At 51.9% G+C, this 25,846-nt stretch overlaps 1 protein-coding gene across 2 annotated transcripts in view; it reads left to right on the top strand.

Moving 5' to 3' along the window:
• Positions 1-25,846, top strand: part of NEGR1 (neuronal growth regulator 1) — a 159,278-nt gene that overhangs the window by 98,616 nt on the left and 34,816 nt on the right. The window contains exons 5-6 of one of the 2 annotated variants that reach the window (XM_054294542.1): positions 14,690-14,810; positions 19,465-19,616. The exons of the other annotated variant lie outside the window; for it this stretch is intronic. Coding sequence (XP_054150517.1) covers positions 14,690-14,810; positions 19,465-19,616 — 273 coding nt within the window. The remainder of the gene's footprint in view (positions 1-14,689; positions 14,811-19,464; positions 19,617-25,846) is intronic. 2 annotated transcript variants of the gene reach the window in all.

Below are 25,846 nucleotides of genomic sequence, written 5' to 3'. Positions count from 1 at the left end.
CTGGGGAAAAGCCCTGCAGGACCTGGGGCTTGCTGGGCTGCCAGTGCCTTGGACATGGCACTGAGACTTTGCCCAGGAGCTGTGCCCCATTCCTGACCCGGGATCAGCATTTCCTGGGCAGGGTCTGGAGTTTGGATCCAAGGAGGAAAATTGCCTCGGTTAAATTATTAAGTGTGAAGGCAAAGCCCACATATTTTCTGGAGGTCTCAGTCCTCCTCTGCTTTGGCACCAAGTATAAAATTGCTCAGAGCAATTTAATTTCAATTCCCACTTTAATAAAAGAGAGGGGAGGAGTAGGAGGCTTCTCTTGAAGCAGAAATCAAGAACTCTGATTCTTTCTGGTTTTAACGGCTCCTGATTTGCTGCTCCATGTTTATATCCCCAATTTTGGGGTTTGGGGTTAAGGTCAGCCCTGGCTTTAGGAGCCAGGCCTCACTGCCAGGGGCTTTGCTGCTTCCCCAGGTCTCAGGTGGCATTCCAGAGGGGAATGAGTGGCACTGGGGGCACTGAGTGGCACTGGGGGCTCCTGGCACCATGGCTGGCTCTCTCCATGGAGCAGTGGGGTTCAGTGCCCAGTGGGGTTTGCCCTGCTCTGGGGTGTGTGGGTGCTGCTGGGCACATCCCCAGGCACCAGCCCTGCCCCTGCCCGTGCCAGCTGTGCCAGGGCTCGGCCCCAGCCTGCCCTGGGTGCCACCAGGCTCTGGGGTGCTGTGGGAAGGCAGCTGAGAGGGCTGGCCCCTGTGTTTGGGGTTCTGTCCCCACTGCTGCAGCCCTGGGGAATGCAGTGCCCTCCCTGCTGCTCCTCCCAGCCAAAAACATCTGCAGGAGGGCACAGCTGGGCTGGGCTGCTGCTCTGAGCAGGGACAGGGGTGGCTCCTGCATGGGACAGTGCCAACCTGGTGGCACATTGCTGGGGACAGGGATGGCTCCTGCATGGGACAGTGGCACTATGGCCAGGCTGGAATGGCTGTAGCTATGGAAGTTCTGTGGCTGTGCAGGTGTTTTTGGGATGGCTGTGGCTGTGCAGGTTCTCCTGTGGCTGTGCAGGCTCTCCTGTGGCTGTGCAGGTGTTTTTGGGAGGGCTGTGGCTGTGCAGGTTCTCCTGTGGCTGTGCGGGCTCTCCTGTGGCTGTGCAGGTGTTTTTGGGAGGGCTGTGGCTGTGCGGGCTCTCCTGTGGCTGTGCAGGTGTTTTTGGGAGGGCTGTGGCTGTGCAGGTGTTTTTGGGAGGGCTGTGGCTGTGCAGGCTCTCCTGTGGCTGTGCAGGTGTTTTTGGGAGGGCTGTGGCTGTGCAGGTTCTCCTGTGGCTGTGCAGGCTCTCCTGTGGCTGTGCAGGTGTTTTTGGGAGGGCTGTGGCTGTGCAGGTGTTTTTGGGAGGGCTGTGGCTGTGCAGGTTCTCCTGTGGCTGTGCAGGCTCTCCTGTGGCTGTGCAGGTGTTTTTGGGAGGGCTGTGGCTGTGCAGGCTCTCCTGGAAGGCTGTGAGTTCTCCTCTCAGCCCAGCCCAGCTGCTGGCTGGCTCACTCCTGCTCCACAGCACCCTGGTTGTGCAGATGGGTCCCTGTGCAGCTGCTCCACCCTGAGGGCTCTCCCATTGGAGACCCTGCTGCAGTTAGAGAGTGTGGGGACACCTTCCCTGCAGCACAGCCCGCCCAGCTGGAGCAGGGAAGCACCAGGGGCTGTGTCTGAGGGCTCAGGGTGGGAGCGCTGAGCTGCCCCCTGGGCTGAGGGAGGGGAGGGGGCAGCACAGCCCTGGGGGAAATTCAGATTGTGATTTAAATCAAGGCCAGCAGAGCTGGGTCTGGCTGCAGCCCCAGTCAAAGGCTGCCAGCAAAATATTTCAGGTGAAACCAGTGCAAACAACAGGCTTGGGTTGTTGGTTTTTTACATAAGATAAAGGTCTTTGGAGAATTCCTGCAATCCTGTAAATTGGAGGTTTTGTTCATGCACGATGTCATCAGTTGAAGTTTTTATTTTTTCTTTTTGGTTTTGGGGTTTTGTCTTGTTATTTTTGGTCACCATTAGGACTAAATTGTTATTTAGCTCATTTGCAAGCTGGCCTCATTGCTGAGAACCTATGTGAGCTGTGTGATGTGCTATCTCATAGCAACACAATGAAAAACAGCTCACACCAATTGGATGAGAACTGCTCTGGCAATTAAAGTCACCTCAACTGCTTGGTGAGGAGCAATGCTGCTGCTTTGAAGAAAACATTTCCCTCAACTGGTGGGAAAGGAAGTGTCCTATAAAGCAGTGTTTGCCATTTAATGTCCTTCAGGTGCTTTTATTAACATTTCAGGAGTCAGATTAAAACAGTCATTCAGGTTGGGGACTGGAGTGCAGTTTGGCTCTTGAATTCCCATTGATTTCTTTGGGGGGGATGGTTTGTGCAGGGGTTCTGCCAGCTCTGGGTGGCTCCTGCAGGCCCCTGCCCATCCCTGCAGACCCCTGCCCATCCCTGGAGATCCCTGCAGACCCCTGCCCATCCCTGCTCGTGTGGCAGGGCTGCTGCTGTCCCTGCTGGCCAGGGGCACGGTGCTGGCACAGCTCCTCGCAGGGGCTTGGCAGTGCCACAGGAGCTGCAGGGCCAGGGCTCAGATCTCCTGGAACGTAAGGAGATGGTTTGCACCTGCCTGAGAAACCTCTGCTGCTCTGCCAGGAGGTGTTGGTTGGGAGCCAGCGGTGCCAGGGTGGGACAGGTGTGCCAGGACAGTGAGTGCTGCTGTCCCCAGGGTGGGACAGGTGTGCAGGGACAGTGAGTGCTGCTGTCCCCAGGGTGGGACAGGTGTGCCAGGACAGTGAGTGCTGCTGTCCCCAGGGTGGGACAGGTGTGCAGGGACAGTGAGTGCTGCTGTCCCCAGGGTGGGACAGGTGTGCAGGGACAGCGAGTGCTGCTGTCCCCAGGGTGGGACAGGTGTGCAGGGACAGCGAGTGCTGCTGTCCCCAGGGTGGGACAGGTGTGCAGGGACAGCGAGTGCTGCTGTCCCCAGGGTGGGACAGGTGTGCAGGGACAGTGAGTGCTGCTGTCCCCAGGGTGGGACAGGTGTGCAGGGACAGTGAGTGCTGCTGTCCCCAGGGTGCCAGGACATTTGATGCCTTGAGAGCATCACCATCCCAAAGTTACAGGACAGAGTTACAGGAACAAAGTAGGGATGTATTAAAAGGCTTTCAAAGGACACACCTTGGGCAGTGCAAGAGCCCAGCCAGGGCTACACTCAGGATGGACCCTGGGTCATGAGTTTTCACCCTTTTACAAGTTTTCATCCATTTCCATATTGTAGTTAATTGTCCAATTCCAGCTCCAGGTTCTGCAGTCCCACCCTCCCAGTTGCTCTCCCCCATTCCCTGTTTGCACTTTTGGGGCTGGAGCTGCAGTGGTGCCCTTGGTTCTGGGCTGGAAAAGGATTGTTCTGTGGGACTGAGGAGGGGAAAGGAAAGGATGGTTCTGTGACACTGAGCTGTGAGGAGAGCTGCTGGCATTTACATGGAGTTCAGAGTCACACACCAATGCCGTGCAGAGACTGGGAAATGTGAAACACTGCAAAGGCAGCTGGGGCAGGGTGGTTTGGGTTGGGTATCAGGGAATGTTCCCCATGGAAAGGGGCGTCAGGCACTGGCAGAGGTTTGCTGTGCCCATCTCTGGAGGTGCCCTCAGAGCCCTGGGCTGGGGACAGGGCACAGCTGGGACTCGGTGACTTTGGAGATCATTCCCCACCTGGTTCTGTGAGAAGATGGAGCAGCCATGAGACACTGCCCCAAAATGGGTGGGAAATACTGTAATCAGTGTACTGCTGGGTTTTACAAAGACACCTTGTGAAGCTTTCAGGCCGTTGCTGGTGAAAGAATGGCACCAGCCCCTGGATCTGTGGGCAGGACAATGCATAGAAAAGGGTTTTTGGGAGGTTTTATCTGCTGTCCTGCCCTTGCTGCCACTTTTAAGCCAAAGGAAGGTTCCAGTGGGGCTCTGGACACCTCTGTACATCCGAGTCTGCTGGAGCCCCTCCTGGGGCAGCAGGAATGTGCTCCTGTGATGGTGTTCACAGGGGTCTGAGGATGAGGGGAGAAACGAGGATCTGACTCCATGGTTCAGAAGGCTGATTTATTATTTTATGATATATGTTACATTAAAACTATACTAAAAGAACAGAAGAAAAGGTTTCATCAGAAGGCTAGCTAAGAATAGAATAGCAAAGAATGATAACAAAAGTTTGTGGCTCGGCTCTCTGTCCGAGCCAGCTGACTGTGATTGGCCATTAATTAGAAACAACCAACACAGACCAATCCCAGATGCACCTGTTGCATTCCACAGCAGCAGATAACCATTGTTTGCATTTTGTTCCTGAGGCCTCTCAGCCCCTCAGGAGGAACAATCCTAAGGAAAGGATTTTCCATAACAGATGTGTGTGCCAGTGCTCCCCCCGGGGCTTTGGCCCCCCGAAGGCTCTGTGTGCAGCTCCCCCCATCCCAGAGGTGCTGGGGTCCCATCTGGGGGTCCCATTTGGGGCTGTGGAGCCCCCAGGGCTGGGCAGGGGCTCCCTGGCAGCCAGCCCTGCCTGCAGCAGGTGGGATCGGTGCCTTTCCCCCTGCCAGCCCCGGCTCCAGGTGATGCCACTTTAACCACCAGTGAAAATACAGCTCTGGAAATTGAGCCTTTAATGGAAATGAGTCATCTCCAAAGAGCTGCTGCGCTGGAAGCAGCAATTTGGAGCAGAGCTGTGTTAGACTCCGGGCTAGAGCCAAAATTAATGGAGAGCTCTCCAGCTTCCAGGAGTGTTCCCCTGCCCAGATCACTCTCCAGCAAAAAACAATTACTTAAAATATTTCCTAATAGTCAACAGAGTGCAGAGCAATATTTCTGCCTGTGATTGCATTGTGCCTGGCTGCTGTGGGGGCAGGCTGAGGGCTCCTGTCCCTTGCAGAGCTTTGAGGTGATGGTCAGAGGGGTCTGAGAGCAGCTGCTGGGGCCACAAAAAGCCAGGCCTGAGCAGTGTCAGCCCAGTGCAACTCCCCATCCCTTGATATTTTATTTTTCATGGGTTTTTTTATCCCAGTAATTGCAGTTTGAAATGGCTCTGCACTAGGTATGTGCTGTAAAGACATTATTACAGCCTGATTTTTCCTGGGGTTCAAGTACCTGCTGTGGTGGCAAAGGTGTGGTGGAGGCAGCAGATGGGAGCCACGGGGGCTTTGAGAAGTCCCCTCTTGCTTTTGTGGTTTAAAACAAAGCTGTGCTAAGAATAGGAAGGAATGATAACAAAGGTTTGTGTCTCGGCTCTCTGTCCAAGCCAGCTGACTGTGATTGGCCATTAATTAGAAACAACCACATGAGCCCAATCCCAGATGCACCTGTTGCATTCCACAGCAGCAGATAACCATTGTTTGCATTTTGTTCCTGGGGCCTCCCAGCTTCTCAGGAGGAACAATCCTAAGGAAAGGATTTTCCATAAAAGCTGTCTGTGACACCCACAGACCCTAACCAGAGTGAAATCCTTCCTGCTCTCAGAGAGCCCCTGAGGCTGTGGCCGTGTCCCTGTCACCTCCCTGTCCCTGTCACCTCCCTGCAGAGCTGGGGAGGGCAGCCCAGCCCTCCCTCTATGCAAACTGAACTCCTTTTAATACAGAGCGAGAGCTTCGAGACCTTTCATGGCTCCCTCTCATTCTTCATGAGCTACATATGTACATCAGCTCCAACACTCTGTCAGGGAACAGGGGTTTTCAATCAAAAAGACTGTCAGGAAAGCTGATTCACTAACAAGAAAGCTGTCAAGCTGTGACAGCTGCTGTCTTTGCAACCCCAAACAATCTGTTCAGTGCTAACTGTGACTTATGCTTGCATTTATTATCGGCAGTAATGAGTGCTGGCCTCGGCAGCAGCGCCGGGCTCACCTGGCTGCTGGGATGCAATCTCAGCGAGCTGGATGGGAGCCCTGTGCTGCACAAAGCTCTGCCTCTGCTCCTGAGCTCTACCCAAACCCCAGTGCAGCCCTGTCCCTGCTGCTGTAGCTCAGCGTGGGTCTGGGGGTTCCACCACTGCTCTGAGATAACGAGGGTGGGATTCTTCATTTCCCCCTTCGTGCTCAGTAATGGATTTCAGTTTAAACACAATGTGTTTATCCACAGAAACCAGTGAAGAAATTTGGGCTGGTGCTTATTATCCCAGCACCTCAGAGACCCCAAAATTCCCAGGAAGGGAAGGGAAGATCCTGAGGGCTTAGGCAGGTGCTGCTGTCCAGGTGTCAGAACTCACCCTGACAGCTTCTAAAATGAGAAAAGAGCGAGAGCACCTTGACATGTCCCTCAAGCAAAGTCTTCCAGCTCTGTATCTCCATCCCCAGCTCTGCCTTGCTGCAGCTCTGGCTGCTTGCTGCCAGCCTGGCCATGGCAGAGCGGGGCCGGAGCTGGTTCCTCCTCCCTGCCGTGCTGCACGCTCAGTGCTGCATCCCATCCCAGCAAATCCCCTCCTGCAGCTCTGCTGGGCCCAATTCCCTCTGTCCCCTGCACCTGGGGAGCTCCAGCTGGGCCCAGGGCTGCCTGGCCCTGCAGCAGGAGGTTTGCTGTGCGTAACCAGTGTGTGGGGCACCTCTGGGAGCCCCATGCTCACTGTGACCCCAGGTGTGATCCCAATGAATCCATCAGGGAGCTGCAGGGTGGGCTCAGGTGTGTGCTGCTGGCTGTGCTGGGTTTGGGGGGCACAGCCAGGCCCCAGCTGGGTGTTTGGGGCTGGGGGACCCAGCAGGGTCCCTGTCCCAGGAAGGTGCCCTGGGCTGGTTTGTGCCATGGCAGGGGCACTGTGCAGGGTGACCCCAGCAGGGTCCCTATGCCCAGGAAGGTGCCCCTGGGGTGGTTTGGCCGTGGGGCTGCAGCAGGGCTCTGCCTGCATTCCCCCCCTACCCTCAGGGACTTGGCTCCTTGCTTCCCAACTTTCTTTGCTTGGAAAGCCACCAGCTTGCTGCAGTTCATCTTCTCAGCTTTGCTGCCAAAGATGCTCTCAGTAATTCCTGGAAGCCGTTGGAGTCCATTGCTTGTACCTTCCCCGGAGGGAAGGAGGGAGGGAAGCAGCGAGGCAGGGCCTGGTGTGGGTTCCCAGCCAGGCCCAGGGCCAGCTCTCCCTGCAGGCTGGCACGGCTCTGTGCCACTGTCCTGTCCTGTCCCTGCCCCTCAGTGCCACCCTGATGTTTTCCACCCCACATACCAATCACCATGGGTTATGAGCTTTGTGCTCAGCACCTCAGAGAGGTTTCCTGTCCAAACCCAGAAATGCCTCAGCAGGCAGGGATTTGGGGGCTCCAGTGCAATCCATGAGCTGGACTGAGGGAGGAGATGTGACAACCCTGTGACATCCCTGTGACATCCCAGATCCCACCAGGGAATGCCTGAGGCTGCTCTCTCCTGAGGGGATGCCACAATTGCTCAATTAATCCATGAGGCGATGGCACCATTGTTCAATTAATCCATGAGGGGATGGCACCATTGCTCAATTAATCCACCTTGAAAGTACAGGGCTGGTAAAGGGAAGGCCTGGGTGGGAAAGGCAAAGCTGAAGGAAGGCACATTTAGATATTGGGGACATAGGAAGGGATTCCTGGCTGGGATGGCATTCCCAGAGCAGCTGTGGCTGTCCCTGGATCCCTGGCAGTGCCCAAGGCCAGGCTGGACATTGGGAGGTGTCCTTGTGTCCTGGGGTGACAGGAGGGGCCCTCCTTTGCAGATTCTTTAACAAATTTGCCCTAAACCAGGACGCCTTGCCATGGCAGGGGTGACACTGGATGGGATTTAAGCTCCCTCCTGTCGGATGAGAGACTGAGATCCCACACCCTCCCAACCCAAACCAGCCTGGCATTCAGCAAAAAGCTCAAAAGAGCCCCTGTGTTCCATCCAGAACTGAATTCTTCCCCCCATCTCCTGTGTTTGCATGTACAATGTATGGAAATGTGTGTGTCAGGATGGCAGCGAGTCCAGATGCTGATAAGTGATGGAGAAAAGCTGGAATAAATCAGCCTGCAACTTGCTGAGCCCAGTGGTTGTTCCAGCCGTGTCTCTCCAATGTTTCTGCACGGCAGAGAAGGTTCTGACACGAGGAGCCATTATGGAACCACTCCATTAATCTGGGCAGAGGGAGGGCTGCTGCGCTGAATAAATTAGAAAAATTAAATAATCCAGAGTGTTGAAAGCCCATCTTAATTATTTAAAGTACAAGTAACGCTGTCTGGCTTGTTACTGCGTTGGTAAAACACTCGGAGGGTGCGTATACAGAAAAGAATATATTTGAATATCACTGATATCTGTTCTTATGAGCACAAAACACATCTCAGAAAACCTGCTCTCTTACCTGGAATTTTTTATCTTAACACCCTGGAAAGCAATTTCACTAACAAAAGATGGCATTAGGATGCCAAATTAAAAGCTGATGAAAACAGGGAAAATAAAAGATCTTTTTTTTTTCTTGACATTTACAATTAATGCCACAGAAATGTTGGTTTAATCAGACAATATGGGGGCTCACAAAGGTGAAATTGGAAGTTTCCAGCCCTGAATGCTCATGTAAAAGTTAATAAATTCAGCTCATAATCATTATGCACATGCTAGTTATAATAATTTACTGTCCATACCAAATCTTTATAAGCATTGTAATTAAATATAAAATGCACATTAGAATTATAATGAGTAATTAGGGCAACATAACTAATGTGCCCAAAAGTCCCGAAGCTCATTAAAATGTTAAAAGAGGAAACCTGCTGGGGCTGGGGCTGGAGCATTCCCTGTGCCCGGGAATGCCACGGGTCTGACCCTTCCTTTAGACACTTGGAAACACAATGGAAATAGTTGGGATGGAGACCATGTCCAACAGGTCTTTGGGCTGGTTTTGATTGCATGGCCTGGGAATGCCATGGGTCCAACTCTTCCTTTAGACATTTGGAGGCACAATGGAAGTAGTTGGGATGGAGACCATGTCCAACAGGTTTCTGGGCTGATTTTGGTTTCATGGCCCAGGAATGCCATGGGTCTAACTCTTCCTTTAGACCCTTGGAGCCACAATGGAGGTGTTGGGATGGGACCAGGTCCAACAGGTCTTTGGGCTGGTTTTGAGGGCCAGGTCCGACAGGTTTCTGGGCCGGTTTTGATTGCTTGGGCTGGGATTGCCATGGGTTTAACTCTTCTTTTAAGCACTTGGAAGCACAATGGAAATAGTTGGGATGGGGCCAGCTCCAACAGGTTTCTGGGCTAATTTTAGGGACCAGGTCCAAGAGGTCTTTGGGCTGGTTTTGGGGACCATGTCCAACAGGTCTTTGGGCTGGTTTGGAGCAGAACCTCAGGGGTTAAGTTTGGGTTTCCATGAGAAGGTGTTGGGGAGATGCAGAGTGAGAAGCAGGGACTGATTGGGTTGGGAGAGACTCTAAATCCCATCTCATCCCACTCCTGGCATGACAGGGACCCCGTCCATAGCCCAGGTCCTGTTCAGCCTGGTCTGGGCACTGCTGTGTATGGGGTGACACCTGTGTGGGGTGACACCTGTGTGTGTCCCAGGTGTGACACCAAGCCCTTGGGGACACCTGGCACCAGCTCTGGGGCGTGCTGAGCCCAGCTCTCCTCCCTGCTGTCAGAGCCCAGAGCACCATGGGTTTGATTATGACCCATGGAGCAAGTTACCAGCCTTGTATGAGGACCTGAAAGCCACAGAAGCTTAAGTAGTGTAATAACAAATTATCACTGGGTGAAAAAGTAGATTTTGGGGTTTTTAGAATAGGGGTTTTGGGGACAAGATGGAGGGACTTGGGTGTGTCCAGCCTTTCTTCTTCTTCTTCTCTACCTCCATTTTCTGCAGTAATGTTGGCACTTTTGGATTGGTTTAGAGTAGAAGCTCAATGTCTAACATAGGTGATTGGAAAATTTGTAATTACAAATATGTTACACATAGTTTTTTGTATAAAGAGATAACACCACTCCGGGGGCAGGCAGAGTGCCTAGAACTGTCCTGCTGGACGGACCTCAGCAGGGCAGGAGAAAAATTTTCGTATATAAGATACAATAAACAACTCTGAGAGCGAGAAATGAAGAACTCCAACTCATTCTTCAACGTGCAGGCTGAAACAGAGACTGTTCATGTGTCTCAGGGCTGCAATAAACTGCCACCTCCGAGCCCCTGCTGTGGGGTGCACAGATCTGTGTTTTGGGGACAGTAAATGTGAGCTGTGGCCAGCAGCAGTCCCTGCCTGCCGTGTCCCAGGGACAGACAGATGTGCAGGACATGGGGATGCTCTGCACGGCTCCAGCCCCCACCCCAAAAGCCCTTCCCAGCAAGGCACTTACAGCCCGCGGGGAAATCGCTACCCAGCAGTTCCTGTAACTCATTTCCAAGGCAGGAATTGGGCTTGGTTTGAAGTGCCCTGCTCGGCAGGGATGAGCCACAGGAGGGGATTGAACAAGGAGCCACTGTGGGGACAGAAACCTCCGGATCTGAGTCACAGGAGCCGGCGCTGCCGACAGACACGGATAATCGCATTTTCCCTCTGTCATTTTATTTAACCGTTATTTAGCGGACCCAGAAATGACAAATGCATTTTAAATTATTAGTTTTACGCCAGGTTTGCTTGTTACGATCCCTGTTAGGTTTTATTGCGGTGTCTCTCTCGGCCGTTGATTTGTCTGGGTAACGCTGCCCTGGGAGCTGTGGGGGGGCTGGCACCCCTTCCCTCCTCCTGCAGCCTCCCTCAGCCTTCCTCCCTCCTCCTGCAGCCTCCCTCAGCTCTCCCTCCCTCCCTCAGCCTTCTTCCCTCCTGCTGCTGCCCATCTCTGAGCCAGGGTGTGATTTCCTCGCTGCTGTTTATTGCTGTTTGTGCTGGGTGCCAGCAGGAATCCATCCCTCCTCTCACACCTGCCAAGGAGATGCTCCAGCTGTGGGGTGTGAGGGAGGGCTGGAGCTGGGGTCTCGCTGCTCCCACTCCTCCCTTCGGCCCCAGCTGCTCTTTAACCACATTTCTGCTCCCGGTGTTTGTGTCTGCCCGTGCAGGGCAGCCCTGGGCAGGTGAGCAGCAGGTCTGGGCTGTGGGGTCTCACCTGCAGCTGCTCAGGCTTGCAGGGCTGATGGATTTCTGGCTCCTTAATTAGAGCTTCAGGAGCACAGCTGCACCCCACAGTTTGTCTTTGGAGTAAAAGCCATAAAATAAGCTGACAGTGATAAATCCAGGAGATGGTGGCTCCAGCAATCTCCGCTTTGTGTTTCCATGCCTGTACTAACCAGGGATTTCCTGGAGCAGGGAACATTGATTTCCATTCTTGTTCCGAACAAACAGGAGCTGAAATCCTCCTCAAAGGGAGATCTGAGAAAATTTCCTCCTCAGAAGTTTCCCAGTAGTTTCCAAGCCAGCAGCAGAGCCTGGGATTGTTATTTGGAGCTGGGCTGCAGCTGGCATCCCCATCCCAGCTGCCCATGAAGCAGCAGAAAGCTGCAGGGCTTTATGCACCAGCTCATCCTGAAACACATTGTCAGGGATGTTCTGCCTTTGTGTAAAGAACAGCCAGCCAAGCAAGACAGAAATATCCCCAAAACAGCAAGGGGAAGGTGAGCAGGCCCGGGGGAAGCAGCAAGGTGGTGCCTCTGAGGAGCAGGGGCTTGGGACGTGACTCAGGCCTTCCTCATCTCTTATTTGCTCCTCCAGGGGTCACATCTTTGACACAGCCTGGGGAAGGAGTGGGAATGTTTCACGTGTCCCTGTTGGTTTTATGGAGTAACAAAGACTATCTGTATTTCTTCTTGTGCAGATTATGAAGGAGTCATGCAAATTGCTTATACATGTATTATCCCCTTCAATCGTTGATGTTCCCGGGTGAAAGCTAATGGATTTATGGATTGGTTTGCTGCAATCATTGCATGAGGAGGCTGGAGGCAAGGGCAGAGAGGCAGATGAGGGAGGATGGAGGAGGGAGCAGCAGCCCCGCTTTAGCCCCAGGTGAAACTCCCCCTCCAGTTTGGTTAAAAGCAGGGGTTGTGCTGAGGGCTGTGTTTGCTGTCCCTGGCCATGGCAGCTGTCTTCCCAGCAGATTCCCTTCCTGCAGAGAGGGACAGACCCTGCTGGAGGGGACACTGGCTGTCACTGCCCTGCAGGGTCACAGGAAACATCCCCACCTGTGCCATTGACCACCGCCCAAGGAATGGCTAACGCAGGGGGATTTGGGCACGTGAGCCTTTGCAGAGCTGGTGTGGGCACTGCCAGGGTAAAGCACACAAAGGAAAATCCCTCAGAAGGGTCTGGGATGATCCACAGAGGATTTGGCAATGCAGAAGGCAGTGCAAAGGACAGGGATGCAGAGATAAGGCTGCACAAGGGCTTAGCGGTGCTCAGTCGTTGAGTGTTTCAGATTTACAAAGCGATTAGTGGGGTAACAAATCAGTTTACTGTAATTACAGCAATGCTCAGCTACAGAGCTGAGATAGCTGCACTGATCCATAATCGACTCACACTCAGGTAAAACCTGGTGTGCACCTGTTTCCAGGTGTGGAAATAGCCTCTCCAAAACTCCTTGTGCTTCAGGGAGACTTTTCTATCCCATCCCATCCCATCCCATTATCCTATCCCATCCCATCCTATCCCATCCCATCCCATCCCATCCCATCCCATCCCATCCCATTATCCCATCCTATTCCATCCCATCCCATTATCCCATCCCATCCCTTGGGGTTTGCACCTGGAGGAGGTGGGGATGGGTAGGGGTCACTCAACACTGCTGCTCTGGGGCTGATGATGCTTCCTGTGGCCACCACCAAGCTCCATCCAAGCTCCATCCAAGCTCCTGGGCTTCTTCCCAGCTTTTCTGAGAGCTCCTGGCTGGCCAGGCTCGGCTGGGGTGGTCCCAGGACCCCTCAGCACTCAGTGGTTCAGCTCCAGGATCTGGGCTGGGGGAGCAGCACCACACAACGTGAGGGGAGCAGAGCGAGGCAGGCAGAGCTCCAGGGGCCCATAAACACCTTAAAGCAACATCTGGAGAGCTGCTCGGGAAAAAATAAACAGATTTTTATTTATAAGTGATGTGGTTTGGTTTTTACGGCGTTTTGATGATGCACATAAATTATTGTTTAAAACCAGAGGACGTAAAAAGTTCCAGGAGGAGGCAGTTGTTGCCTTTGATAATCTCTTTCCTGAGGAATTTGCTGTGTTTTATTTTCAGCTGGCGGTTCCTTCTATTGGCAACTGGAAAATCTCACAATTGCTTTTCATCTTTATTTGTGTCTGTAGTTCTAAGCTCAAAAAGTTTATTCCTATTTACAGTGTTTACTATTTAAAAAGACAAAATGCGCTTACTGAAACAACTCCACGTGCGGCGGAATGATGGGAAAGTCACTTTTCTCTGATATTTGTGGTTGGCTCATCACTTTGGAGGTTCACTGTGTTAGTTTGAGACCTCAGAGGTTTGGGGGTGCGTGCAGCTGATGCAGGAGATCAGGGACCTGTCAGTGACAGGGTGCCCCAGTGCTGGGGGATGCTGTGCCTTTCCCAGTGCTCAGGATTTAAACACTGATGGCTAATTAAAGAGTGCTGTGGGCTGTGTTGGGGGACTGAACACAGCTTTTTGCAGGACTGCATTGCTGTGTCTCCACATCTCAGCTGGGTTCCCACACCAGGCACACACAGCAGGATGAGCAGTGTGGGATGAGCAGAGCAGGATGTGCAGTGTGGGATGTGCAGAGTGGGATGTGCAGGATGAGATGCGCAGTGTGGGATGTGCAGTGTGGGTTGTGCAGAGTGGGTTGTGCAGAGTGGTTTCCCACACCAGGCACGTGGAGCAGGATATGCAGTGTGAGATGTGTAGTGTGGGATGTGCAATGTGCACCAGAGCAGGATGAGCAGTGTGGGATGTGCAATGTGGGATGTGCAGTGCGTACCAGAGCAGGATGTGCAGTGTGGGATGTGCAGTGTCTACCAGGCACACACAGCAGGAAATGCAGTGTGGGATGTGCAGTGTGCACCAGAGCAGAATGAGCAGTGTGGGATGTGTAGAGTGGGTTCCCACACCAGGCACACACAGCAGGATGAGCAGTGTGGGATGTGCAGAGTGGGATGAGCAGTGTGGGATGTGCAATGTGCACCAGAGCAGGATGTTCAGTGTGGGATGTGCAGTGTGCACCAGAGCAGGACATGCAGTGTGGGATGTGCAGTGCGGGATGTGCAGTGTGGGATGTGCAGTGTGTACCAGGCACATACAGCAGGACATGCAGTGTGAGATGTGCAGTGTGGGATGTGCAGAGTGGGATGAGCAGAGTGGGATGTGCAGTGTGGGATGTGCAGTGTGGGATGTGCAGTGTGGGATGTACAGTGCGGGATGTGCAGTGCGGGATGTGCAGTGTGGGATGTGCAGTGCGGGATGTGCAGTGTGGGATGTGCAGTGTGTACCAGGCACATACAGCAGGACATGCAGCGTGGGATGTGCAGTGTGGGATGTGCAGTGTGGGATGTACAGTGCGGGATGTGCAGTGCGGGATGTGCAGTGTGGGATGTGCAGTGCGGGATGTGCAGTGTGTACCAGGCACATACAGCAGGACATGCAGTGTGGGATGTTTTCCCTCTGTGGCTGCACTCAGTGCTGGAACGTGCCTCAAGCTGGAGCGAAGCCCCTGGAGGGGCCGAGAGGAGCAGCGGCGTTGGGTGACCTGCCTGTCCAGATGCCAATGTCCATCTCTTTCACAATTCTTATTTTGCAGTTGTCCCCACAATTCAGGAACTTAAATCCAGCGGTGTGATGCTTGGAGGGAACGGCCTGATCCGGTGCGAAGGTGCAGGAGTGCCTGCCCCGGACTTTGTGTGGTACAAAGGAGAGAGGAAGTAAGTAGCCCCTGCTCGCCCATCCCGCGTGTGCCAGGGCTGCTGCCAGGCTGGGGCTGCCCGGGGTGCCCATTCCAGCACCTTCCCAGCCCCAGCAGCAGTGTTTGGAGCTTGGAGCTTGTACCAGTGTGCCTGGTACACACTGCTTGGGGCTGCTGGAGCTGCCCCGTGGCTCCTGTTGTGGCACAGGGGAAATGGCACAGCCCGACATCCAAAGGCAGCTCATTAAACAGGGAGGTGTTTGCTTTCCAGCAGGACATTTTACAGCTCTGGGCCTTTGCAGGAGCTCGATTCTCTTGGGCTCACAGGCTGCAGAGGCAGGTGGATATTGTCCCTTGGAGCTGGGGAGCTTCAGGAATTTCCCAGCCTCCAAGCGCTGGGTTTGTCAGCTCGAACATCCCATTAAACCTGGAGCTGGCAGGAGAATATTAATGACCCTTTTTCACAGAAAGCCATCTGTCAGCTCCCTCCTCAGCTGCTCCCCTCCTGCAGCACGAGCTGCTGTCCTCCTCCCTCTGCTGAGCCATGGCATCCCGCCGTGTCCTGCAGCTCCTCTTCAGCTGATCTTCCCTGTAAGGACAGGAGTGTTTCTGTGTGCTGGTGAGATCCATCTGCACCCCATTTCCATGGCTGTGTTGCTGCGCCCATCCCGGGGCCATTGCAGCACACACACCCTTTCTGAGGGAGTATTTCAGAGCAGGTTTGGGCACTCCAGGTTCAGTTAGCATCTCCCAGCATGCTGATCACCTCTCTGTTTGTAGCTCAGCCCTGCTGAGCACATCCATGGCAGCAGCAGGAAAGGCTGAGCAGAGCATTTCAGGACACCCAGGTGTGCATTTCAGGACAGCCAGGCTGAGCATTGCAGGATATACAGGCTGAGCATTTCAGGGCACCCAGGCTGAATATTTCAGGACAGCCAGGCTGTGCATTTCAGGGCACCCAGGTGTGCATTTCAGGGCACTCAGCCTGGGCATTTCAGGGCACCCAGGCTGTGCATTTCAGGGCACCCAGGCTGTGCCTCTGCTCCTGTGCTGGTGCAGTTTCACCTCTGCAGGAAATCTCTGTGCTGCTGGCTCTTGCTGCTCAAATCCTGGGTTCCATCTAGTGCTCCAGCCTTTCAGGAGCTGGGCTCTGGGGATCCTTGGGGTCCCTTCCAGCTCAGGGCATCCTGTGAGCTCCTGCTGGGGATCTCTGAGCCCCATCCCTTGCAGGAAAGGGGAAAATACCCAGTGTCACTATAGGACACAAAAAACCCACAAGTGCACACCACTGTTCTCAAGGTAAAAAAGGGGAGTTTATTTTCTGACTCCAACATTTATAGATTCCCAAAAGTGACAGTGGATTGGAGGGTGACCGTGCCACCTCCCCAATGACACTGGACAAACCAACAGTCCATCAAATTTCTCCTCCTCCATAAAGGAATGCAAAACAATGAGTTATTTACAGAAAGTGTGTGAGAAAGTTCACAACAAGAATATAAACATCAGAAGGTTTAGAAAATCTTTAAAAACCAGGGTGACAGCCCAGATGTGGTTCTTTGCTGGCTTTGGATCCAGTGTCTCCCTCTGCCTCTGGGTGATGGGCCCTGGCCAGCTCAGGATGGACCTTGGCTAGCTCAGCATGAGCCATGGCCAGCTCAGGCACTGCTTTCAGCTCTCAGAGAGCATCTCCATTACCCTGCAGATAATTTCCAGCTGTGCTCCACGGCTGAATTTGCTCCCTGGGAGTGCACACCCTGCTGGATTCCCGGCTAACACAATAGAGAGGATCCCATTTTTGTCAGATACTCTTGGGCTGGGACTCCTCTTTGTTAGAAATCTGGATGGATTGCTCAATAAATTAGCAGTGGGAGTTAGCCCTGCAATCGTAAGTGTGTGTGCAGTGTCTGAAACAAGGCTTTTGGGGGTGGAAATTGCATTGTTGTTACTGAGATTGATGTGAATCCAAAAGCACCATTCCCAGGCTCCAGGGATCACCTCATCATAAAATACCCATTAAAGCTAAACACAGAGGCAGTAACAGACTGCACTGAGTTAAAGTTATTGCTCTTTGAGGCAGGGAGGGCTGGTTCTGCTAATCACTGCCTTCCCAGGAGCTCTGCTCAGCAAATTCCCACAGGAGCTGGTGCACAGGGTGGGGAGAGCTGGAGAAAATTTGGGGGAGAAGTTAATGAATCATCTCAAAACTGTCCTAGAAACATCACATGGTTGGGTTGGAGGGGATCTTGAAGTTGATTCCATTCCAACCCCCTTCCTCTGTGCCAGGGGGCTCCAGGGTGGATCCAGGGGCACTTCCAGGGTTGGGTGTCAGGAATGTGTGTGGCTCTGGACATTGCTGGGGATCCCCTGTGCAGAGCACCATGGCTTCAGTGAGCCAGCTCTGAACCCAGGCTGTGTGCCGGGCTTGCAGGAATTGGAGCTCAGACATTAAACAGCCACAGGGAAGAAGCCCAGAAGTCACCTAAATGAAATATTAAAGTATTCATTCCCTTTTCCCTCTCAAAGCAAACAAGGCTTACGTGTGGAATGACAAAGCTCGTTATCATGGTTCCATCAATTACAGCACGGCGCAGGTGCTCTGGGATGGAGGCAGAGGCAGGGCCTGGGGCTGGCACTGGGGGAGCTGGGGATGCCAGGGGTCCATCCTGCAGTGAGGAGGGGCTGGCACTGCCCTGGGTACACAGGGCACGGGGAAGGGGCGTGCAGGGCGGCTGCACACACACAGAGAGCTGCTGTGCACACCCAGAACATTATTGTACACCCCAGAGTGCTGTTGTGCCCACCCAGAGTCTGTTGTGCACACCCAGAGTGCTGCTGTGCACACCCAGAGTGCTGCTGTGCACACACAGAACATTATTGTACACCCCAGAGTGCTGTTGTACACTCCCGGGACACTGTTGTGCACACCCAGAGTGCTGCTGTGCACACCCAGAACATTATTGTACACCCCAGAGTGCTGTTGTACACTCCCGGGACACTGTTGTGCACACCCAGAGTGCTGCTGTGCACACCCAGAACACTGTTGCACACCCCTCAGGATGCTGTTGCAGCCTGGCAGTCACTGGGTGAGGCCCAGCAATAAATGATTACATAATAAACGCTCATATAATAAATGATTATACAATAAATGATAAATGTGAGCTCGGTGCTGAGCGTGGCCAAGCCGCGCACGGAGCAGCAAATTCCCCAGGAACAGTTCCTGCTCCTCCAGCTGCACACAGACACCCTGGGCAGCCCCTGCTCTGGGAATTGTGTGCTCATCCATCTGCATCCCTGCCCACTTCTGTGTGCTCCAGGATCCCAGCCCTGGGCCCCAGTGCCAGCCCCGTGCCAGCAGGGCTGCAGGGGACAGTAGGGACAGTGACAGGGGAAGGGCCCCGAGCTGGCACCCCTGGGCAGCCCGGGGGCACCAGGTCACAGCAGGCAGGCACTGTCACTTGTTTGAGGCAGATGTCCCCTGGGACAGGGCATGGTGACAGCAAAGAGGCTCTGCAATCCCATTTCTCTGTGTTTCATGCCCACGGGGTGTGGCACGTCCTGTCCCCAGCCCTGGGCTGGAGGAGCAGGGTCCTTCACAGCAGCACCACCTGCCCAGGGAGCAGAAATCCCCGTGTGAGCAGCACCTGCAGGGCCCTGATGGAACAGGGGCACCCCATGGCAATGAGCAGTGCTCACTCCACAGCCTGCACAAGGGCAATTAATGACAGATTTGCCAGGGTTTGCAGACAGAACGGTGGAAGATGGCACTAATTCCCAGGATATATGATTATATCCTTCAATATAGCCGACAAAAATTGCATTCTTAATCCAAAACTCTGCTCCTTGTGGGAAATGGAAGGAATTATGAGTAATAACTGTGGCGAGTTTTTAATAACACGGTTCCCCTTCTCGTCTCCTTGTTTGATCAGACGTGGCTTGCCTAGGACAACATCATTGAATGGGTTCTCCTGCTTTGTCCTGGTGCCCAGCAGTGCTCCTGGCACGGCTTTGGGAGCAGTATCCACACACCTGCATTTTCCCTGTGACTTTGGGGTGGGCAGCTCCAAGCTGGGTGAGAAGAGCCCTGATTTGGCTTTTTTCTGTGCTTCATTACCTGCTGCTGCCCAGGCTGCTGCCTCAGCAATGCTGCTGGAGCATTTTGTCCCTAATTGCAAGCCTCATTTGCAGCTGTGGAGCCCCATAAACAAAACCACGGCCACAATCCTGGCTCCTAATCCTCACCAGCCAGAGCTGTGACAGCACACAGCAACCTCCAGAGCCTGAAAAGACCCCCTTGAAATGACTCTCTTAGAAAGGCTTACCAGGACCCTTTCTGCCCCAGGGGGGTATTTCAATTCCCAGTTGGCTTTGCCCAGTTTAAAACCCAAGTTCTGCATGCAGGGTTTGTGTCCCTGCTCCTGCAGGCAGGAAGGGCTGTGGGTGTTTCTCTTCTCTCAGCTGCAGGGCATTGAGGCAGCACGGTTCCCCTCGCACCCCAGCCCCAGGGCTCCCCAAAGTGCCAGCAATTGTGCTCAGCACAGCTCACAAAGAGCTCACCGTGCTCCCGGGGCTGGCTGTGAAACCAGGAAAGAAAAGAGAGCTGTGAATAAAAAATAAAATAAAATAAATCTTGGTTGTGGTATATGAGTTATAGACATTTTCTTTTTGCTTTCTAGACTGATCAATGGTCAACAAGGAATCACTATTAAAAATTATAGTACAAGATCCCTTCTTACTGTTACCAATGTGACAGAAGAGCACTTTGGCAACTATACTTGTGTCGCTGCCAACAAGCTAGGGACGACCAATGCCAGCCTGCCTCTCAACCGTAAGTAACGGGGACGTGGGGCCAGAGCTCTGCTTGCTTCCTGCCAGCCCCGAGGCTCCCACAGCCACAGGAGCAGAGTGTTTGTTCCCCCCGAGCACCTGGAGGTGCCCCTGTGCCCGTCGGGGCTCGGCGTGCCGCGAGTTCTGAGCGTGGGGTCTGAGAGTGGGGTCTGTAATTGGGGTCTGTGCTGGGGTTTGGGGCATCAGGGGCTGCGGCAGCAATCCCAGCTAACCCTCCCTGCCGTGGTGGTGCACAATGGGCACAGGCACAGCTTCCTGTGATCCTGTGATCCTGTGATCCTGTGATTCTGTGATCCTGTGATCCTGTGATCCTGTGATTCTGCTATTCTGTGATTCTGTGACTCTGGTTCCTGCTCCCAGCAGCAGCTCCAGATCCCAATGGGGGCACTGCCAACAGGGGCAGAGATTTCCCAGCACATTCCCAGGGGCAGCCTGAGCTGCGGAGCTGGGCAGTGCCAGGGCTCTGTCCCACCTGGCTCTGGCAGTAGGTGCAGAGGCACAATGGGCACAGGCACAGCTTCCTGTGATTCTGTGGTTCTGTGATCCTGTGATTCTGTGATCCTGTGATTCTGCAATTCTGCTATTCTGTGATCCTGTGATTCTGTGATCCTGTGATCCTGTGATTCTGCAATTGTGCTATTCTGTGATCCTGCGATTCCTTGATCCTGTAATTCGGTGATTCGGTGATTCCCAGGGGCAGCCTGAGCTGCAGAGCTGGGCAGTGCCAGGGCTCTGTCCCACCTGGCTCTGGCAGTGGGTGCAGGCAGAGCAGTCTCTTGGAGAAGACAATGAGCAGTGTGAGAGGTGATGGATGCTCGGCGTGGAGGCTGCCCCAAAGGGCCCCAAGGTGCTGCTGGGGAGGGATTTTTGTCTCTGCCTTTATAGCATTTCAGTGCTGCTGGGTGTTCAGCCATCTGCTGCTGGGTCCAAAGGTGTTCCTGGTGCAGCTCTGGTGCTGCTCTCTTGTTCTGATGGTGATAAAAGAGAGACAAAACTCCTACACTTAAATATATTCCTCACCGCGTGGAAATGCAGAGTAGCTCAAATCCCACAATTATTGCCTTCCTGCCATGAAATTTCCTCCTGAACCTGCTCCCCATATGATGAGTGTTGTCAGAGGTTCTGAATTCCTGCAGGAGAGATGTAGCAGGCACAAAATAACAGGGAGCCTTTGCTGCCATTTATTTCATATTTGAGGGATCATTACCAAAGCGGGAACGACGTTACACTTATTTTAAACAGAAAATGCGAGTGAAAACAAAGGAATATTAAGGCAGAAGGAGCTGGAATTTGGTGTATTTGCAATTCAGAGCAGGTAGAGGGAAGGTCTGGCTTCATTTGAACAGAGCAGAGCTGAATCTGTCTCTGAGCTGCTGCCAGGGTTTTTTCCATCTTAAATTGTAAGGTGCCTTGTAGCCACCCTTACAAAGCACTTTGAGAGGCAGAGGTTGAAAATGTCACAGAAGTGCCAAGTGCACCGGTACAAATCATAAAAATAGATGTTCTCCATCATGAAAGAAAGGGGAGGTGGGAAGCAGAATGGTCTGAGAGAAAATTCTGGAAATCTGGGTCTGCTCCTGACCTCGGGAGGGAAATGGGGGAGTGTTGGCTCAGAGGTCTGACTCAAAGAGCAAGCTGAAATGTCTTATTTTATACTGTGGTTGCTTTAATCCTAAAGGTGGTGATCTGGATCTTGGTTGCGAGTGAGGATCATTTGGTGAAGTGTTTCCTTTGCTTACAATTTACATTAGTATTATCTAGAAGCATTATCCCTTTAAAAAAAAGACAAAAATAAAGTAACAATAATTCTCTGGGTAGCAACTTGCTAAGCATGGACTCCTTAATCCCCGAGTGAGAATGCTGTGCTGTGAAACTCTTGCATTTCATTTAGCTGGCAGGGAGAGTGGCCATATGTGCAGGTTCAGGTGTGTGTGAGGGAGCTCTGCAGCACTCAGGAACCAAATGTGGGCTCAGGGCAGCTCCATTTGCTACTGGAGAGTAGCAAATGGAATAGAACTGCTGCCCCATTGCAGGGCCTGGGGCTGCTCTGGGGCCACACGGTCTGAGTGAGGTTCTTTACAAAACCTGGCAATCCACAGGAAGCATCCTTTCCTAACAGCTGCCAGAGAAATTGCTTTTTCCATGGCTGGTTCTGTGATCCAGAGGTGTTCCTGATGTCCAGGTTCACACAGAATCCTTGCATGTACTGCCAATAACTAGGAAAAATGTAAATAGTTGTGAGAATCTGCCCAAGACGTCAGGAGTGACATTGGGAAGGAGAAGGAGAGGGATCTGGTGATATTTTCTGTGCTGATTCCATCACACAAGGACTCCACTGAGCCAGCAGCTGCCTGTGCCCTCCTGGCTGGTGGCACACGTGTGGAATCTCGTCTCCACACTGCGGAGGCACCACACCATGCCCTCAATTTCCATGTGCTGCTTGCCTTGTGAGCTGGCATGAGGAGGAGAGCTCTCGGGGTTTCTGTTAGAGTCTCTCTTTCCCACCCTGAGATCAAGGAAGGAGCCAGGATTCTCTGGCTGTGGTTTTCAAGGTTGTTTATTCTCTGTTACCTATAACAATCTTTCTCTGACCTGCTGAAGTCTGTCTAGCAAGTTGGTCCATGGCACACTGATCACCCCATAGGCAGTGTTATTTTCTTGTACTAAAAACTACATGTACATTATTTACAATAATTTTCCAGTACCTATCACCTATGAGACACTGTGTTTCTACTCTAAACCAATCCAAAAAATGCCACCATCACCTGTCACTGTAGGATACCAAACAACACGAGCACACACCACTGCTCTCAAGGTAAAAAAGGGAAGTTTATTTCCTGACTCCGACATTTATAGATTTCCAAAAGTGACAGTGGATTGGAGGGTGACCGTGCCACCGCTCCAATGACACTGGACAAACCTTCTGCTCAGTCTTGGCTCCACAGCTTTGCCTGGCCCACCAAATCTGACATTTCTGGAGAGAAATGCACTCTCCAGGGAAATTCCCTTTGTGTCCACAGCTTCTGCTGTTGTCCAATTACCTAAGAAAGATTTTGCTATTTTATCTCTCAAATACCAGCCTGGAAAGCAAATCAAATTTCAATTTGCATAGTTCTGTCTCAGCCAGGAGGGCTGGTCTGCATCAGAAAATATAATAGGAAGAGTGTCTGTAGGTATATATATATATATATATATTTATAAGCTTAAATGAAAATTCCTGCTCTCATTAGGAGCCTGCTGGAGTCAGTCAGAGGACAGATATTGATTTAGCAAGGTTTGGGTGCAGCCCAGGGTCTCCAAGAGCCATCAGTGTGCAGAGAACTGGAGCCCTGCAGATCATTGTCCCTTCACCCCTCCCTGGGCGCTGTCCTGAGCTCATGTGGCTGTTTCTAATTAATGGCCAATCACAGCTGGTTTGGACTCTTTGTCTGAGCTACAAACCTTTGTTATCATTCCTTCCTATTCTGAGGGCACCCAGTTGTGACCGCGTTCACAGGGGTGCCAGGATGAGGGAAGAGACGAGGATCTGACCCCATGGTTCAGAAGGCTGAGTTATTGGGGTTTTTTATATATATTACATTAAAACTACACTAAAAAAATAGAAGAAAGGATTTCATCAGGAGGCTGGCTAAGAATAGAATAGGAAGGAATGATAACAAAGGTTTGTGGCTCGGCTCTGTGTCCGAGCCAGCTGACTGTGATTGGCCATTAATTAGAAACACCCACATGAGCCCAATCCCAGATGCACCTGTTGCATTCCACAGCAGCAGATAACCATTGCTTGCATTTTGTTCCCGAGGCCTCCCTGCTCCTCAGGAGGAAAAATCCTAAGGAAAGGGTTTTCCATAAAATGTCATAACTACACATGCACTCCACAGTGAAATGCTCCTGGAGTCCAACAAGCTGGTGAGAATTCAGAGCAGCAGGGCTGTGAATGCACAGAAAGCTCAGAGACCCAGGGCATTGATGGAGCGCTGCTGTTCCAATGGAAAACAGCTCTGAGAGCGGCCAGCCAGCCCCAGAATTCCCAGATTCCGGCATTCCCAGCCAGGAAAACCTCCCTGCCCTCCCTGTGCCCTGGAACAGCAGCTCAGCTGAGCCTGAGCCCCTGGCAGGGCTGCTCCAGAGCACATTGCTGCAACTCTGCACCTTGGATTCATCCATTCCAGACAATGAGATGAATGGCCAAATCCCCCATTTGTGCAAGTCATAACAATTCTGTTAAACGCTGGGGTTGAGCTCCTTCCATATGGATGCCAACTGCTGCTCCAGGTAACAATTACCGAGAGTTATGGAGGAATTTTCTCTAAATCCATTTTCCAGCTTGAGCTTTATTATGAATTATATGACAATAAGTGACTGAGATGGGATGAGGCAGAAATAACCCGTTTGAGCAAGGCCAGGAACGCGAGTTTCTCCTTGACGTGTAGAGGAAATTTAAAGGCCTGGGAGTGGATCAGAGAAAAATCAAACAAAAATCAATGACAAGCCACAGGGTCTTTGCTGTGGGTTTTTGCTGAAGTTGTTCCAATGCTCTGGTTTGTTCAATTTGCGTTTATATGTGCAAATTGTGCAGTTACCCACAGCTCACAGGGTTCAGACTCCTCTTTTTGCCCACCTGGTTAAATCAGAGGTGTTGAGGCGTGGCTAAATCTTCATCTCAATTATCAGTTAGTTATTATAAAATCCTTGAATATCCTGGGTGGGGAGGGACCACAGCGATCCCTGACCCAGCTCCTGGCCGTGCACACACCCGACAACACAACTCCCCCTGCCCCTGAGAGTGTGCTCCAAGCAATGATTAAAACATTCCATGGAATTTAAAATTTAAAATTTATTTTTAAACATTCCATGGAATTTAATCCCCTGCCTGTGCCCCCTCAGGGTGAGAGGCACCCATGGGCAGAGCTCGCTGCACCTCGAGTTCCTTCTCAGAGCACAAAACCTCACAGGAAATTTTTAAAAAATTGAAAATCCAAAGAATACCTTGTGTAACAAATGCTGTAAATAGCACTATAAATAATGATATAGATTTATTGCACGGTCTGGAACACAAACTGGCCTCAAAACGTGGGGAGGAGGCTCAGAAAGGGGAGACAGGAACAGAGGAGGGAACAGCCCCCAGGTAAGGCACTGAAGGCAATTCCTGTCTCTCCTGGGCAGGAAAAGTGGGTTATTGCAATATTGGTGGGGGTGCATCAGGAAGTTTTCTCATAAGCCAGGCCCAGGAGAGAGTCACTCACACTGATCAGAGGCCAATCCTCCACCCAGTGCAAAGCCCTCCTTCATTAGAGGGTTATTAAGTGTAGAACTTATTTTCATATCCAGTTGTTGAGCAAAGCTCAATATCTATGAATTAGATATTGATCAGGGATAGCCCGAGTTTTCAGAGAGATCAGAAAATAGATTTTAAACCCACGACTTCAGTATTCAAGCAAATAATATAACAGGTTGGAAAATGCCAGAACTGAAATAATTTCCCAGACAAATTCTGGGCTAATTGACAAAAGCATTTGTTTAAACCCAAACATTTACCTGTAAAATTTGTGTGCTTCTACTGAGTCAGGTGTTTGTAATTTGGGGATTACCAGAAAATGCAGAGAGATGGTGATTCCAGAGCTTCACTGCCCTTCCCTGGGAGCTGCTGTGAGCTCTGGGCACTCGGGGAGCTGAATGAAGGGAGAAAGGGGAAAAAAATAAATCCTTTTTAATTTTTTTTTTTTTTTTGGCTGCAAGAAAGCTAAAAATATCTTCAGAGCTTTAAAAAACAAGAGGTTTTCAGCGAGCCCACACTAGAAGCACTAATTAACCTCTGTGCTGAACCACAGAGGTAACAAAATGCTGAGGTGCCTCAACGAGCCTCGAAAATCAAGAGCTCAATTACTGCTGGCCTTAATTCCTCCTCCAGGTTTATGTGTGGAGATTTGGACTGGGTTTGCAATAATAAATTGAGCGTAAAAGCTTTCTCTTCTCGGGGCTCTTCCAGGCCTCTGGCATCAGAGGCTTTGATTTGTGATATCAGAACTATTCACTGAAAAATGCCTGTAATGAATTTTTCAGAAACTTCCTCTTTTTCCCCCACATATCTCAAGTAACAAAGCTGATTTCCTGACTTTTAAATGTCCTGCATGAAGCACCTAGAGAAATAACTTGAATTTTACTGTGGGAAGCACCTAGAGAAATAACTTGAGTTTTACCATGGGAGAAGGT

This window comes from Melozone crissalis, unplaced genomic scaffold, assembly GCF_028551555.1.
Source record: "Melozone crissalis strain CALT ecotype California unplaced genomic scaffold, PUWL_Pcris_2 ptg000254l_1, whole genome shotgun sequence".
Classification (NCBI taxonomy): Eukaryota; Metazoa; Chordata; class Aves; order Passeriformes; family Passerellidae; genus Melozone; species Melozone crissalis.
The sequence above is the reverse complement of the archived record's forward strand: the minus strand, read 5'-3'. Positions and strand labels throughout refer to the sequence as shown.